This window comes from Falco biarmicus, chromosome 8 (assembly GCF_023638135.1).
Source record: "Falco biarmicus isolate bFalBia1 chromosome 8, bFalBia1.pri, whole genome shotgun sequence".
In the NCBI taxonomy this organism is placed as follows: domain Eukaryota; kingdom Metazoa; phylum Chordata; class Aves; order Falconiformes; family Falconidae; genus Falco; species Falco biarmicus.
The window spans coordinates 58,562,170-58,577,205 of NC_079295.1; the positions used below are offsets into that span (position 1 = coordinate 58,562,170).

At 46.3% G+C, this 15,036-nt stretch overlaps 1 protein-coding gene across 2 annotated transcripts in view; it reads right to left on the reverse strand.

Moving 5' to 3' along the window:
• Positions 1–3,603: 3,603 nt before the first annotated feature.
• The window catches only part of GRIA1 (glutamate ionotropic receptor AMPA type subunit 1), a 125,538-nt gene continuing 114,105 nt past the window's right edge, over positions 3,604–15,036 (reverse strand). For both annotated transcript variants that reach the window (XM_056350118.1, XM_056350120.1), the window contains exons 15-16: positions 9,203–9,337; positions 3,604–6,959 (exon numbers count right to left, since the gene is read on the reverse strand). In XM_056350118.1, coding sequence (XP_056206093.1) covers positions 6,771–6,959; positions 9,203–9,337 — 324 coding nt within the window. In that variant the 3' untranslated portion in view covers positions 3,604–6,770. The remainder of the gene's footprint in view (positions 6,960–9,202; positions 9,338–15,036) is intronic.

Below are 15,036 nucleotides of genomic sequence, written 5' to 3' on the forward strand. Positions count from 1 at the left end.
GGTTAACAACATTGGTTTTGAAGTGAGGAAAGCTTGTCACATAGTTTGAGCTAATCTGAGGCAGCAAAACGGCTCCCCTTTCAAGTTCAGCCTCTTCCTGCCTTGCACATGTGCTCCAGGGAGCAGGGGAATTTAAGTTTTGCTTGGCAAAGATGTTAAGTAGGTGAACTGCACTCTGGGCAGCAGCTACCACAGGAGCTGGGACAATAGCTCTGTAGGCAGCTTTCAGGGACTTGCTGGGTGCTCTGTCCTGGCACGCTCAGTCTTTGCTCCTCTTCTCCTTTCCAGCTGCCGTTGTGAAAATTGGGAGCAGTTTGTTCTAGGGTCTGGCAATTGGAACGCAAACTCTACTTTTGTCTCTGCTCCTACTTGGCCAAGTGCAATCAGGCTGTGTTCCCCCTCCCAGCCTCTGCCTGTAACCTCCTCGATGCAGGGAATATGCTCCCTTGAACTGTGCATCACCTCGTGTGATGGGGCCCGATGAGACTTTGGCATTGCTGTCTGGCTCCAGCATCCTACATAAACCAGGTAACAACACTGCAATGAAATGCCTGGGGCTTTTCCCCCTCCTTTTCCTGTTTTTATGGATAATATTCTTTTTTTATTGGCCCATGGTCTGGCAGACATGTTGTCTTTTGAGTTCCTGAGAGCAAGTTGTGAAATCGTCTGAAATCCTTCCAATGGGAAAGCATTGATTTATTACACTGTAATACTGATGCAAACAACACCATGTACCTTTCATCTAAAAAGTCAGGACTTATAGAACACGACATGCCATTAATTTTGATGCCAGCTCGAACAGAGGAGGAATTACTGCCAAAGGGATCCAGAGAGCATGTTAAACCAGCCCTGCAGAGTAATGAACGTACTTTGTGGCTGTTACATTATACTGTATTGATCCTTAGGAATGAAAAGGTGCCTTGACAACTAATTTGGACTGTCAACAGCTCTCTTAATACCTGTGTGTGCATGTATGTGTGTGTGCGCACTATACAATTAGTGCATGAGAAAGGGATTTGCAAACATTGTCTAATTACATTTCTCAGTATCCCTTCTGGGAGCGAGGATTACCGTGCTTCATTGCTCTAGAGGCAGCTCTCCCCTTGCACACGTTCAGCAGGTGAGTTCACTCAGGTACGAGCTTGGTGGAGATGATGCCCAGCACCCTGCCTCTCCCCATCCCCGAGCCAGGTGTACCTCCTGGCAGCCAGACAGCGATGCCTCCTCGGGATAAGTGCACACCAGCCAAAGGGAGATTGATCTAAATGCTCTGGGAAGAGCCCGATAACTTAGCACTTTGCAAGACTGTGGCTTCATATAACACCCCACTTGCAGAAAGGCTCCGTTCTGTCTTAGTACAGTGTGATGGGCCATGGGATCAGCTCTGCCCAGCGTGGAGCTGGATTCACCTCTCTGCCCCCATCCCAAAGGAAAGTGAGTTCATTTGCTTTCTAAAGCTTTACAATGATATAGACTTATCTGCAATAAGACAACCACCACGTACATACCCAGAGCCTATGCCAGGGCAGGGGAGCAGCTGGCAGTGCTGAGGCTGGGATTGGTGTACAGGTGAAGGAGAGACGGGGATGGACAGAAGAGAATTGGGAGTTGATGTTGCAGGTCAGGGCTGAGTGGAGAATCCCAAAGTGGGAATGGTCAGGATTTTGATGGAGAGATCAGTCTCAAGCTACCCCTCCATGCCTAGGGGAACCTCTTCCAGGTCCTTGCACACTAAATTTATCCCTCTCATACTCTCAAACCATCAGGACCAAGTGCCTGGAAAAGAACAGAGCAGCACTATGCAAGAAGGAAGCTGGGAGGTGTGTAATCTTTGTAATGAAGCTGGAGCAATATGGAGCCCAAGAGTCTGTCTGACACTGTCTCGCATCTTTTGAGCTGGGGTCTGCATGTGGATTTTGCCCCAGAAGCACTGCCCTCCTGCGTGCTGGTAGGCAGCTGCGCATGGCATAGTGACATCCCTGTATTTCTGTTCCTTAGTTAATTAAGTGGGTAGCAGAGATGTAAGCATGGGGGTTTCAGCCAGCAGTGGGCTGCCAAGACACCAAACCAGCACTGGTGGATGACGAATTGATTTGTGCCCATAGGAAACATGAAGACAACTGAGGAATCTGTGTTTAAGAGAGGTCAGCAGCTATAAAAGCTGTCAGAGAACAGATCACACACAAATCTCTGAAAGATATTTGGGGTTAATCTGGTACTTTTGCTGGTGAGAAGGACCTGAACCCATCTCTTCCAGTTTCCAAGGTGGTGCTTCAGAGCAACCTCTGCCGGCCAAGCCCCAGTCTGTGCTGTTATTTCTCATACCACGGCAGTGAAGAGTACCAACAGTGTCCTAAGGATACAACACACCACTTTGATGGGTCACCTAAGCTCTGACATGTGCCTCCATGGTGGACTGACCTGTTAGAAAAATGTTCTCCTAGGCACTCAGAGCCATGTGTGAGACCTGAGTGACTGACCGTGTCACTGAAAACTGAGCACTCACAGTGCAAACTTCCCCACGTCTCCCAAAAACTGTGATGGAGCTATGTGGCTGAGTTGCTGGAACTGAACAGGTTAGTGGTACCCAGTGGGTTACAGCAAAAATTGATGCGCCCCTGCCCCATCCCTTCACTGAGCTTACGCAAGTAAGTTCTCCTTGCATGTGATGGTAGGTGGGTATACGGACAAAAAGGTCCAGCCAAATCTTTTTGGAGACTCCCAGCTTTGTGTCCTGATGCCAGGGTTATCATCTCACAGCAAACGGATAGACTAGGTGATGCATCTGTTTCTCACCTCTTCCACTTCAAGGTTCAGTGTTTTGGTTTTTTTTCTTCAATAATTGCTGAAGATGGTTTTGTATTCTTGCTGGAGACTTTCTTACTAGGAATATTTGGAGGGAATTTTGTCTTGTTTATGCCAAGATACAAAGGAATATTTATTGTGCATTTCTGCAACCTCACTGGGAACTGAGAGTGAACCATTGAGCAAGAAGAGCATTTTGCGACAGGGTCCAAGCCCACAGCACGGTACCGAGTGGCTGAGCAATTGTGGGAGACCAAAATGGGCTGAACCAGCACAGCCCGCCCCTGGGAAACCTCTCCTCCGGGTCCCATCGCCTGGGAGTCTCTTGCATTTGAGGCCTGAGGTTTCACAGCCCTTTTCAAAACGTATTCATTTGACCCCTTGCTGACTTTATCTTTAAAACTTACCAGCAGGTAAAACATTCTCTTTTGAATGTTGGAGACCTTGAATCTGTCAGCATCCGCACAGATGTCCAAGGCCCTTTAAATCCTGTGCTCTTTCCCCTTGAACAGACTTTTGGATGAGGAATTTAGCAGGTTAACGCTGTGAAAACTGGGTGAGAAACTTCTTCAGTGTCTAAGCCTCTGAAACAGCATGGGAGTTCCTAGGAAAGCTGATCCTGGTGAGGATTTTTGGACCAGTGCTGGTTCTGAATTCTCCCTGAGCTGACCACATCTTTTCTTTCTCTAAAAACAAGTTAAAAGCCACTAATAGCCCTCCCCAGAAAATAACCCCACAAAACTCCAAACAAAGTGAAATCATTAACTTTGAACCCAACGAATGTTTAGTTTCCTGACCTTTGGGTAAATATTAGATAGATTCCCAATTTCAACCTGAAGCAGTTTATTTGGCTGCTGTTCACAACTCAGACACAGCAATAATCAAGGAAGTCTCGTTTGATTCAGGTTGGGTAATACTGCCTGAGGGATAACATCATTTTCATTTCCACACATCCAGCACTGGCACAAAATGGCATGGACAGGTATGAAAAATGGATCGTGAATCCTTGGTGCTAAAATTCCAGCTGATAGTTTCATTTTTGTGTAAATAATAATTACTAATAAAAATGTTGCTTGAAAAAAAGAGAATGTGAAAAGAAAAACATTGTTGCGTTTGATAAAGCAAAATCCTTTGCAGCACTGCCAAAATAATAAAAACAAAAAAAAAAGAAAGAAAAAACAAAAGAGAGTTAAAACAAATATAGCTGTTAAATAAAAGATCCAGGTACCAAAGAGCAAAATTTAATGAAAGGCAAAACTGTTAAATATGGATTCCTGTTGAGAAAAAATGTCAATGTCTTTAAGAGTTTTACCATTACTCTATTTTTAAGAAAAGTGTAGTAAAAATACATATTACAAGTTAACATTTTCCACGCTTTTGTCCTATTAATTTTTTTTTTTTTAAACCCCTCCACTGATCAAAAGCCTTTGAAAACAGCATCTCCCATCTTCACATCACAGGCGGCCAGTCCTAGCACTGATGCGCTCCTTCTCACGAGACCATCCGACTGCCCGGTTGGGCTCCCCGTGACCTGCTGCCACATGGTCCTGTCTTTGGAGGAGGACGGGGCACCGATGGCTCTCGGCAGCCTGCTCCCACCGCAGCACCCGGTGGTGCACTGCCATGGCAAGGTCTGGGACGTGGCAAGAGCTGGGTCAGGAGATGCATCCGAGGGCTTTTGGGCATGGAAACAGGCTAGCTTGTGGGATGCTTCCGCTGTGCTAGCACTTACACGGAACTGAAGTTAAAAGTAAGAAAAGTGGATTGAAAATAATAATAACCAACACAAAATGACCTGAAGAGGTGTTTGGAGTGGCTGATAACGGAGTTCATGTTCAGTGATGAGAGAGGAAGATCACAACCGCTTCCAGCGGTGGAGAGAGGAAAACATATCGACACAAGACATGCTGTTAGGACCTTGACTCTGACATTCTGGTCTCCAAGGTGTTGCATGACAAGTGGGTAAGTGGAACAGATACTTCAGACCAGGCTGGTGTTAAAGGTGGTAAACGTATTGCTCTGCACCTTGGTACGCTGATGGAAACTGGTGTTCAGGCAGCTTCCAGCTGTACTTATGGACAGCTGCACGGACATATCCTTCTCACAGACCTGTGCCAGTCACTTGCCTGCAGCACCTTCTGTTCACCTGCCTCCCTTCTTTTCCTGCTTCTTTCTTGCTATGTAGCAGAAAAAATAAAGGAAAAAAAGTAAAAAAAAGGAGAGATAAAAAAGGAAAAGCAGCTCAGAACACTCCAATAGCAGCTCAGTCCCTGGACATATATTTGCTGTGTCCTATGAAAAGCTTTGAATTTTATTTGCCATCAGTGAGATGGGACAAGGCTAAGTGGGTTCACTGCTCCCCGCCCCACAGATCTTCTCTCTCTCCTGATGCTCCCCTGGGAATTCTTTACTTCTGGGGAGGTGTCTCTGTCCCACCAGGGTGGGAAGCATTTGTCTGTCCATGCCAGTGTTTCACGGAATGAACCTTTTGTGCAGTTCTGGATCACCATCCTTGCCCCTTTGATCTCCATGCCTGTGGCTGGACACCCAGCTGCCCACCTGGCAGTGCAGGTTTCTGCGATACCGAGTCTGGGGTCATCAACCTGCTCTCCTTGCTTGTGGATGCTTCCCCTCTCTATGGATACATGAGTGGGAATCTGCTACTTTGGGTTTTGTACCCAGACAGGCCACAACTTGATGGGAAGGCTGAGTTCGACCAGCCCTGATGCTGTCGACTGTCATGGATACTTGAATGAAGCTCTTCTAGGGTCTCCTTCTTGGATTGCTTCAGCAGGTCCTTCCAGGAAGCCGTTCAGGCCAACTATCTACAAAATGTCCTTTTTAATTGGTAGAATGGCCATAAAGGGATTTCAGAGCAAAAAGGCAGGGATATTCCCATTGCAGCCCCATAACTTCTAGCATGTTTTACTGGTTAATAGGCAGCCATCTAGAACTGGATGTCTTGAGATGGTCTGTTCCCAGCTCAGGGTGGTTCCCTTATGTGACCACCAAAAAGGGAGCACACACAGAAGCTAAGCAATGAAGAAATGGTTCACAATTGCTTATTAGCCCCCAATAACCTAGGCAGGAGAGTTGCATGTGAGGGTAATGCGGCATTTACTTTCCCTTTTCCATGAACAGCAGCCAACCATGATCTTAGACCAACCATCTGCTCTATCTGCCATGCGTGACACTCTCCACTCCAGGCACATGATTCTTCTCTTGAACTGCCACTCATCATCTCTGGAAGGATTATTACTTGTCCTCAGGTTACCTGGGGTTTCCAAACTCATTCATGACTTTACCCCTGTGAAACAGCCTCGTGTTTTTGTTCAGGCTCTTTCTTGCACCAAGTCCTTCCCGTTGCAGGGAGGGCTGTGTGCAGTAACGCCCCAGCCCGAGTTCACAACAGAACGACAGAAGGCAGAATCATGATGGACAAAAGGGGTCAATGCTGACGCCCTGCAGGGAGTTCAACTTGCCATTGATTGGATTTTCTTTTTTGCTGTTAGTAGCTCAGACATTATGGTTTGCATCCCAAACTAAACCAGATTGAAGGAGTGAGCAGGGAAGGGGGAAAGGGCTGATGTTACCCTGACACCACAGGAATTAGTAAGAAAAAATATATATATTGCACACACTAAGACTTATTAACAACCAAGTTAAAACAAAATGGCATAGTCCTCATTAGTGTTCCAGTGGTTCTTTGATCAGGGATGGTTCGTGAGTCTGTTAAATCCCGTTACACTCTCCTTATTGCAGTACAGACCTGTTTCTGTTCTCCTGTCGGTGGATCTGTTTGCAAATAAAAAGGGAAATAGATTTGATTTCCTCGAGATGATCCATCCAATTTGTCCCTTCTGTCATCATCGTTTGTCTTGTTGGTGTTGGGTTTGTTTTTGGCTCTGGAGGGGGTGGAGTTGGGCTGCCCCTGCTCTCACCCAGGCAATGGGTCAAAAGGCCAATTATAATCCCGTAGCTCCCAGGGACATGCCAGTGCTGTGGCTCATGCATGGGATCGTCTGCATGGACTTGGGGAAATCGTGGCTGACCACACGTCCGTTTTCTCCACTGCCTCCTGCTGCAGCCGGCCTGGGAAGGGTTGATGTCCGTATGGCTTCGTTGATTGATTGCTGTGGGATTAAACAAAAACCCTTTTTAGGAAGGACGGGGGGGTCTCCCCCTGTCCTTAGCAATGTTGGAGATATTACAATATAAACCAGCATTGTCTTTCTGTCACTGTTCTCTCCCTCCTTGTCTCCAATCAGACTCTTGCTTCCTGCATGTCCCTACTGCATCTGCTCTGTTAATTCACACCTCCTTTACATTCAAAAATCAAATGTTTCAGCAGTATTTTGGGCTATAAAGCATACGTGTCATATGCAAAAACTACTCAAACTCTACAACATAAGAACAGTCATCCTGGATCTGAGCAGAGGTATTATACACACTTCCCCCATAGATATGCTATTACTACTCCAGTGCGGTTATGCATTGTGGACTCTGACTCAGTGCAAGCATATGTTTAACTTTTCTCATGTGAGAAGCAGAGCACGTGCCTATGTTTTTGTCTACAGTGACGACTGAGGTAACCTGGAAATGCAAACCTAATTCAGGAAACTAAATCTCATCTTCCTGCTCCAGACACCATCCAAAATGTTTGCTTTCAGAGATCTAAGGAAACCATCTGTTTAGAACAATTAAACTAAGAGATGAAGTCCACTTGGTGCCTTTGTGTTAAAGCTATCTCTAAGGGCACCATCATCCTTTCTGGATGGGGATATACAGGTGAAGAATTATCCAGAACAGATAAATCTGGAGCAGCTATTCAGAAGCACTTGCCAGGCGTGGAGCTGGAGCCCCATCTGGGTGCTTGCCTGGGCTCTGCTGAATGGCTTTGTGGGGCAGCCACTGGTGGTGGGAGCCAGCCAAAGGGACAAGCCTCAACCAGATGTTAGCACTGGGAGCAACGATTCCTTCCCATAGTGGCTGGTTTTTTAAAGGGCAAAAGCACTGCAAGCTGACACTGAGGTACGTGAATCAGTGGGTCATTTCCAGTAACACAGGGAAGCCAACAGCAGGGCAGAATCTCCTTAAAACTGTGGAGCTATTGCATTCTGACACTCTTTCACAGTGTATTTGTGGCATATCTAGCTTTACAGCGTAGACAGCAATTAGAATTTAGTTTTTGTATATTCAGGGACATTAATCGTTCACATTATCTTACACCTGTGATCAATGTGCCTCTCATTGCCTGCAGAATTTTCTGAACCTCAATGGGAAAAGAGCTGTTGCACATTTTCAGTGAATTAGAAGTGCTGTTATTGCTGACAAAACATTAAGCATGTTGCGAAATGGTGACATAAACCCCAAAGAAATGATTGCTTATTTTCCATTTGATTCTGGGTAAGTTTCAGTGCTCAGGGAAGTGAAAAGCTCTTGATTTTATGAAACTCACTGCATACTTCATATACTTGTATGGACTACTTCCATGCTCATGGGAGAGGTCAAGATGAGGAAGAAAAGGGATGTATTACTCTCACAGCCCAGATCCCTCTGTACCCTTGCACACAATGGTATCTGTATAAGGGATCATCTCTGCTAGTCATCTGAGTCAAGATGTACTTGTTCCGCAGATGCTGCATTAAATATGTATCCCCAAGGCTCTCAAATCTAATCCACTTTTGACATGACACTGAAATTTAGACACACCACAATTTAGGGCTGAAACAAATCTCCTGGGTCACAGGAAGGATGCTTTGCATGACCATGACAGGGCGGAGAAAAAACTCCACCACATTACAGGAGATATTCGAGGCCAACTTCTCTCTAAGAGGACCCATAATTCTGAATTTGGAGACCCACATCATCCATGCCAGGGCAACAGCGCTCTGAGCGCACATCGCTGTCGCCAACCTGCAAACGGTGCCAGCAAAGGGAACAATAGGATGTGACTCATTGCTGTGCTACCCCAGTTTTATCTTGCTGTTAACTGCTTGGCTTTGAGGATTTTGTCATATTGCAGTAATGGCTGTATCACACCAGCCCTAGCACACTTCATCCACGCTGCTGTAGTCTGTTTTCATTAATTTTAAGGAACGGCGACGTGTTCCTGTCACCGTCTGTGCTATGATTTTGCTCTATATCTGGATTTTGAGCTAGCGTTATGCCACGTGTCTGATCTCTCATCAGCTCCCCACTACAGCCCACTTGACCCTCCTTTAGCTTCCTCTGATGCTCCTATGCCTTTCTAGCAAGCCGAGTGACACGGTCACTTCGTTGTCCCTATGTCTTGGCTTTCCACCCATGGTCTGGGCTGCATCCGTCTCTGAAGGCAGCTTTGGAGCCAGGGTAGGATCAGAGAGAAGGTGTGAAAGGCCGGGGAATGGGTTGCCACCTTCATCCGCTTTGATTCACTTCTGGACTTGTAACAAAACTCGATTAAGGCAACCAGCATGGCTAGTCCGAGCCCACCGATGAGGATATAGAAAACCCCCGCCACATTGCTGAGACTCAGTGCGCTTGTCTTGTCCTATAAGAGAAAGGAGAAGGGAGGGAGGGGAGGGAATGTGGGAAGGAGAACAACAAAATTAATATGAGATTGCTCTGGGAGGGATGTTGCACAATAGAGCAATATAAGCATTACATCATCTTCCCCTTTAAATGAACAAGTGACATTTCTAAGAGCATTTTCAATTTTTAATTCAGTGTCTAGTAAATCTAATGTTTCCCTCACACAAACAAATAAACATTTCTTCAGCAACGTGACTCTTTGCAAAGGTTTGGGATTTCCATTTTTCAATCAGCTAACTTAAATGCTTGTTTTACCCAAAATGCTTAGTTTAAATTATTGATTAAAGGAGAAGAAAAAAAAAGTTCTCCTCCTCTGTGACATTTACTTGTCCCTGATGTCTTGCCTGAAATAACCTGTTCTCTTGGAAATGCTCATTCCTTCATTCCTAGATTGTTTCCCCCGCAAATTCTGTTGCTGAGCAACACATCGAAATGGCTGGGGTTTCTTCTTTTTTTCTTTTTTTTTTTTTTCTTTTCCTCTTCGATACTGAGGTTGAGGTGACACCTGAGCTGTCCTCGGAAACTCATTTGATTTCTATGTAATAAGGCAGTTATTTTATATGTAATCAAGACCCGTTGATGCATGTCTAAGCTAATTATTTGGTTGGCAATAAATAGGGCTATTAATGGACCACAACTCCCAGCCAGCAGCTACATTCTGATTATACAATTGCCTAATGAATTATCACAGCTCTCTGGGGAAGAGGTGAGTTTCAGAAAGACCAGTTTCACTGCTGGGGAGGCAGAGTCCCCACATCTAACCCTGATGTCACTCCGTGCAGCTCTCAAAACCTTCTCCTCTGTGCTGACCAGGTGGAATTGGAGTGTTGGGATAATTTGGGCAGCAGCAGGACCCAAAATCTTGGCTCATCTCCGTGTGCAAGGCTCCTGTTTTCAAGGACATATTTTCTCTGTACTGCAACCAGCTAGAAGCCCCCTGCTCTGGGCTTGTCACTGCTCTGCAATATCAACTCAATCCCAATTTGCTAGTACAGATTCCCCAGGGCAAGCTCAACAGGTCATTGCAAATCTGTTGGAACAATCAGGGTTTGACCAGCGTTGACAGCCCTGCTCCCTGGATGTGGGAGGAAAATTGCATATGGATCATCTGAGATGCAGCCACACAGTGAAAGAACAGTATTTATGCCTGTAGAAGTGTCTGCAGTTGGTAACGAAGCCTCTGTACGGTTCTTGGTGTTCCCTGCTACTCCATGGGCACGTGGACCTGTGGGTGGCACAGTTTGTTCCTTGCCCTTGTAGGACAGTTGTTTCACTTGCTTGGCTTGGCAGGTTTTACAATAAGTAACCCACACTTTTTGGGAAGGACAAGGATTCAGGAAGCAGAAAACTATATTAGAGCAATGTTGAAAGGGTCCAAAACTGAACGCCTACATGAGCACAGGAGGTTTTGATTCAAAAGCAGCCTGCCTGGCACTGGCACTGTCTTTCAGGTAAGTACCTTTTGCAAAAGGATTTGGTCTTTTGTTGTATTAGGGTTTGATGGCAAAAAGTCAACCCACAATGGATGAAACCACTTTAATTTTCAAAATTAAAAAAACCCTTCCCATAACAGAATTTAACGTCTGGGGGCTTTTTGTTGGTGGTTTTTTTCGTTGTTGTTCTTTTTTTTTTTTTTTTTTTTTTTATAAGAAGAAAAGAGGATTCCAGTCAAGAATGATAAAAAATGGTTTTTTCCTGCTTCTCCTTCATCTGGCCCCACTGGCCATGTGAGCTGCCAAGCACGGAGCTCTTGCCGCAGGCTCCAGTGCCACGAGGAGCAACTTGCCATCCTGAATCCTCTGCTGAAATATGCTGAGGTTTGGTTAGGCATCACCCCTGCAGAGTTTTAGTCACTGGAAAAAACTCCACAAGTGATTTCATTTTCCATGCTTCTTTGATTGACATTTCTGCCAAGAGTTTCACCGCTGTCACCGTGTGTGTTGCACCGCTGCAGATGCGGTGGGCAGGTTTGGTTTCGCCCAGGTATAATGTTCCTATGCCGGCCAGTTTGCAATCTTGCCAATGCTTCCTGTGTGCTGTCTGTAATGAGAGATTACTGCAAATATCCTCTTAATTTCTGCGGTTTCCATATTTGAAGAATTATTTATCTGGTCTTTTGTAATCTGCCTTCATGCATTTTTCCCCCAGGCTTGACTGTACGTTTGTTCAGCCATCTCTTCTCTGCAGATTACTGGGTATACTTTTAAGCACCAGCTGAAAAACTTAGGGAGTTTTTTAGTGAAGATTTAGAAAAGCAGAGAAATTACTCTGAGAAAACTGGGTTATAACACATCTGCTACTTTTCCTCTTCAAATTCAGTCTGAAGGGGCTGCACCAGCTTCAGGGAGGGACAAAGACACTAGAGGTGGGCTGCTCTCCGTGACATCCTGACCTTTCAGCCTGGCTCCTTAATGAAAAGTGCCTGATTAGCCCATGAGCTGTGCTCAGAGGGAAGGTTGGGGACAGGGAAGGAGGTGGATCAGCCTATTTGTCTGTGTCTTACTAATAACTTTCAGCCCATACTTTCACCTTGATTTCACAGAAGGGTGGAGATCTCCAAGATACCAGGAACCTCCAAGATTTGTACTGTAGAGAAGAGAAAGCCTATTATTAATGCTCTCACTCAAATAAATGTATTGGTGCAATCCATATGAGGCATCAGAGACTCCCCATGGGTCTTTGACTTGGAGTCATAGATCCTTAGGAAACCCAGCTTCCTTGGCTCTGCCGGGCATGGGAATACACAAGTTTCATGTTTTATTGGCCATGACATTCTTGTATTTCCACCCCCAGTTTGGGGGTCTTGGTCCAGCAGGGCACCTTCGCAGCCGGCTGCGATGGCAGAGCAGTCTGGCAGCCAGGAAAGGCTGCTCACTCTGAATTTCTGCTTTCCTCCTGATGCCAGCAGCAAATCGACCAGCAAGAGAGAGGAGATGACCCAAAACAGTTTCCTGCACCACTATTTCATGCAATTAATTTCAGAGCTGTTGTGTTTTTCTTGCATTTACTTTGCCAGGCTGAGAAGTGAAATTGCTCCCGTGATGTCACTTGACTTCTTGCTCATCTTCTCCTTTTTCTTTGCTTTTTTGTTTCCTTCCCTCTCCCAGCAGGACACGCTGAGACGTTCTCTGGGGAAGAGTGGCATCTCATTGCTCCCACTGATTGCACATGAATGGTAGGAAACGCTGCATGCTCCACTGAGGCTTTGCCTGCTGTTTCCATGCACGCTCCTGCCCTAATAATGCTCATAATAATAAAAAGTCCCAAATCATGCTAAATGCTTGAGAGGACCCTCCCATCCTCTCTGCTTGGGCTCTGTGACACCAGATGCTCTCCTGCAGAGCTGCCCATCATCGAACCAGCTTGTTAGTGGGAGTGTAAATGTCACTGCTCGTCTCCCGCAGTGGCAGAGTGCTGACGTGGGGGGAAGATTGGCAGGTGAAAAAAGAAAGAAAACCCCATCTTTCCGAAAGCCCAGCTTTGTTGCTGCAGCAACCAGGCACCTTCCCGTCTGTTCCTCTCAAACGTGGCACTGTCCCCGTCATCCTCTTTGTCATTATTTATCCTCTTTGGCTGAAAGGCATTAAGGCCAAATTTGCCTGGTTTCCCAGCAGGGCTGGTCCTTCCTTTTACCCTGCATGGCCATGACAGCACAGGGTGATGGCACCTCAAGTTGTTGTGGTCTCCATAGAAGATGAATTGCCCTTGAAGCAGGCGGCAGCTCCAGAAGTTGAGATTTTACACCAAACACCAGGCTAACTTTGCTGGGGCAAGGCCTGAAGCTCAGCAATGCAGGACACAGCGCTGGCCATCGGCTTGGAGCGCTGCTGTGGGTCTGCCAGGGGATGGGTAGGAGCACGTGGGTGGCCAGCTGTGGGGGTGAGGCTGCCCAGCATGGAAAGACACCTTTGTTTTCAGAACCAGCCAATTCCTTGCAAAGGCAGGGCAAGGTGGTAGCAGAATTTGTTCTTTTTTTTTTTTTTTTTTTTTTTTTAACAAAAGCACAATTCCTGCAACTGGAAAAGAGGACTGGGAGATCCCTGTAGATTTGATGACATTCCTTTAATTGTGTGAAGTGATCTGGCTGCCCCCACAAGCAGGTTGCGCCTCAGTCCCGGTCTGGAAAAACTTCCTTTCTCCCGTTGCCTTGCAAAGCCCCAGGGAAGAGGAGAATCACATCCCTCTTCCCTGACCTTTAGTGTCCACCTTGTCATTACCCTCCAACAACACAAGGAATCCCTTTCAAGCCCACAGCATATTTCATAGCCTGTAAAAAACAGCTGTTCATCCCGTGCTCGTTTGTAAAATGGGGTACTTTTAGGGAACCGCTTAGTTACAGAGTCTCTGTCTCTCTTCTGGGATTATTTCGGCTATGGCAAGTGGAAGGGGACTGCAGGAAGGCTGGGAGACAGGACCAGGAGTTGATGGATGGTTTCTAGCTATGTGAAGTGCTGGACGTGCGTGTCCATGAAGAAACCTCGACCCTGTGGGAAGGGGTGGCTGCCACGTGTTTACTGCAGGGAGAAGAGCAGCAGGGACATTTCCTCCCAGTGCAGGACACTGCCTGGGGTTTCCCACTGTTTGGCAATATAGCTAGGGCTGTGGTGGTCCTGGATCAAAGCCCCTGAGCACAGCTGCCCAGCACCTCCTGGTATGGCATAACATACCCAAATACTCAGCAGAGACTCTGGAGTTTTAGTTCAGATCCATTAATGTATCTACTGTTTCTTTATAGGGATTTCTCTGGAAAAAAAACCTTGGTGGGCAATAGATAAATAAATAAATTAAAAATAGGATGCACAGAAGTCAGCTACAAGTGTGGAACATCAGCTGGGACCAATGGACATAAGTCTGGGAAATACCAGAGGTTTTACTTGGCTCTGGCTAGAAACCTTGGATACAAACCTGACATCCAGCTACCCTCTCACCCCTCTTCAGTAGCATTCATTTATCCTTCTGAAAGTCCTCTAAAGGCAAACTAAGCTAAACCTGGCGATAGACAGAAATGGGAAGGTTTTGTCATTTTGTCATGCCTGTGGGAGGAAAGGCATGAAACGGTCCCCATCCTCTCAAGCTTTGCTCTGAACCTTGGCTATCAGAGGAGAGGTGCATGGTCTGGCTTGTGCCCCCAAAGCACAGGTGGGTTTTGTGCCCGTCGTGGGCAGGATGGAGGAAGATGTGCCTGGTGCTCAGCCCTGCCTGGCCAGCCTCATCCCCTGCACCGAGGACACCACGGGGATGGGGGGGGACGCAGGACTGTTCATGCAGCAGCTGGGCAGCTTGGCTTGTTTACAGTAGGTGCAATAAACCCCAGGTGGGTATGTTTGCCTGGCTGCATTCAGAGAACAAGTGAGCAATGCAATTGCTTGGTCTTTCTGTAGGTAGGAGAGAGGGTCTGGTGGCGTTAACGTTGATTTCTCTTACTGTTGTTTCATATTGCACTGCTGCTGCTGACATGGTGCGGATGCTGAGCAAGGAACAGGGATGTAACCCTTTCGTGGAACAGCTGAGACTCTTCTCTGCGATCTTCCACTCCCAGTATAAGCTTGCACGGTTTTCAGGCTTGCACTTACTGATTTCACACATGGAGTTTCAAGCAGCTCTCATGACTTTAGGATCCAATCTCATTTATTCACATGTGATTCACATGTGTGTAAT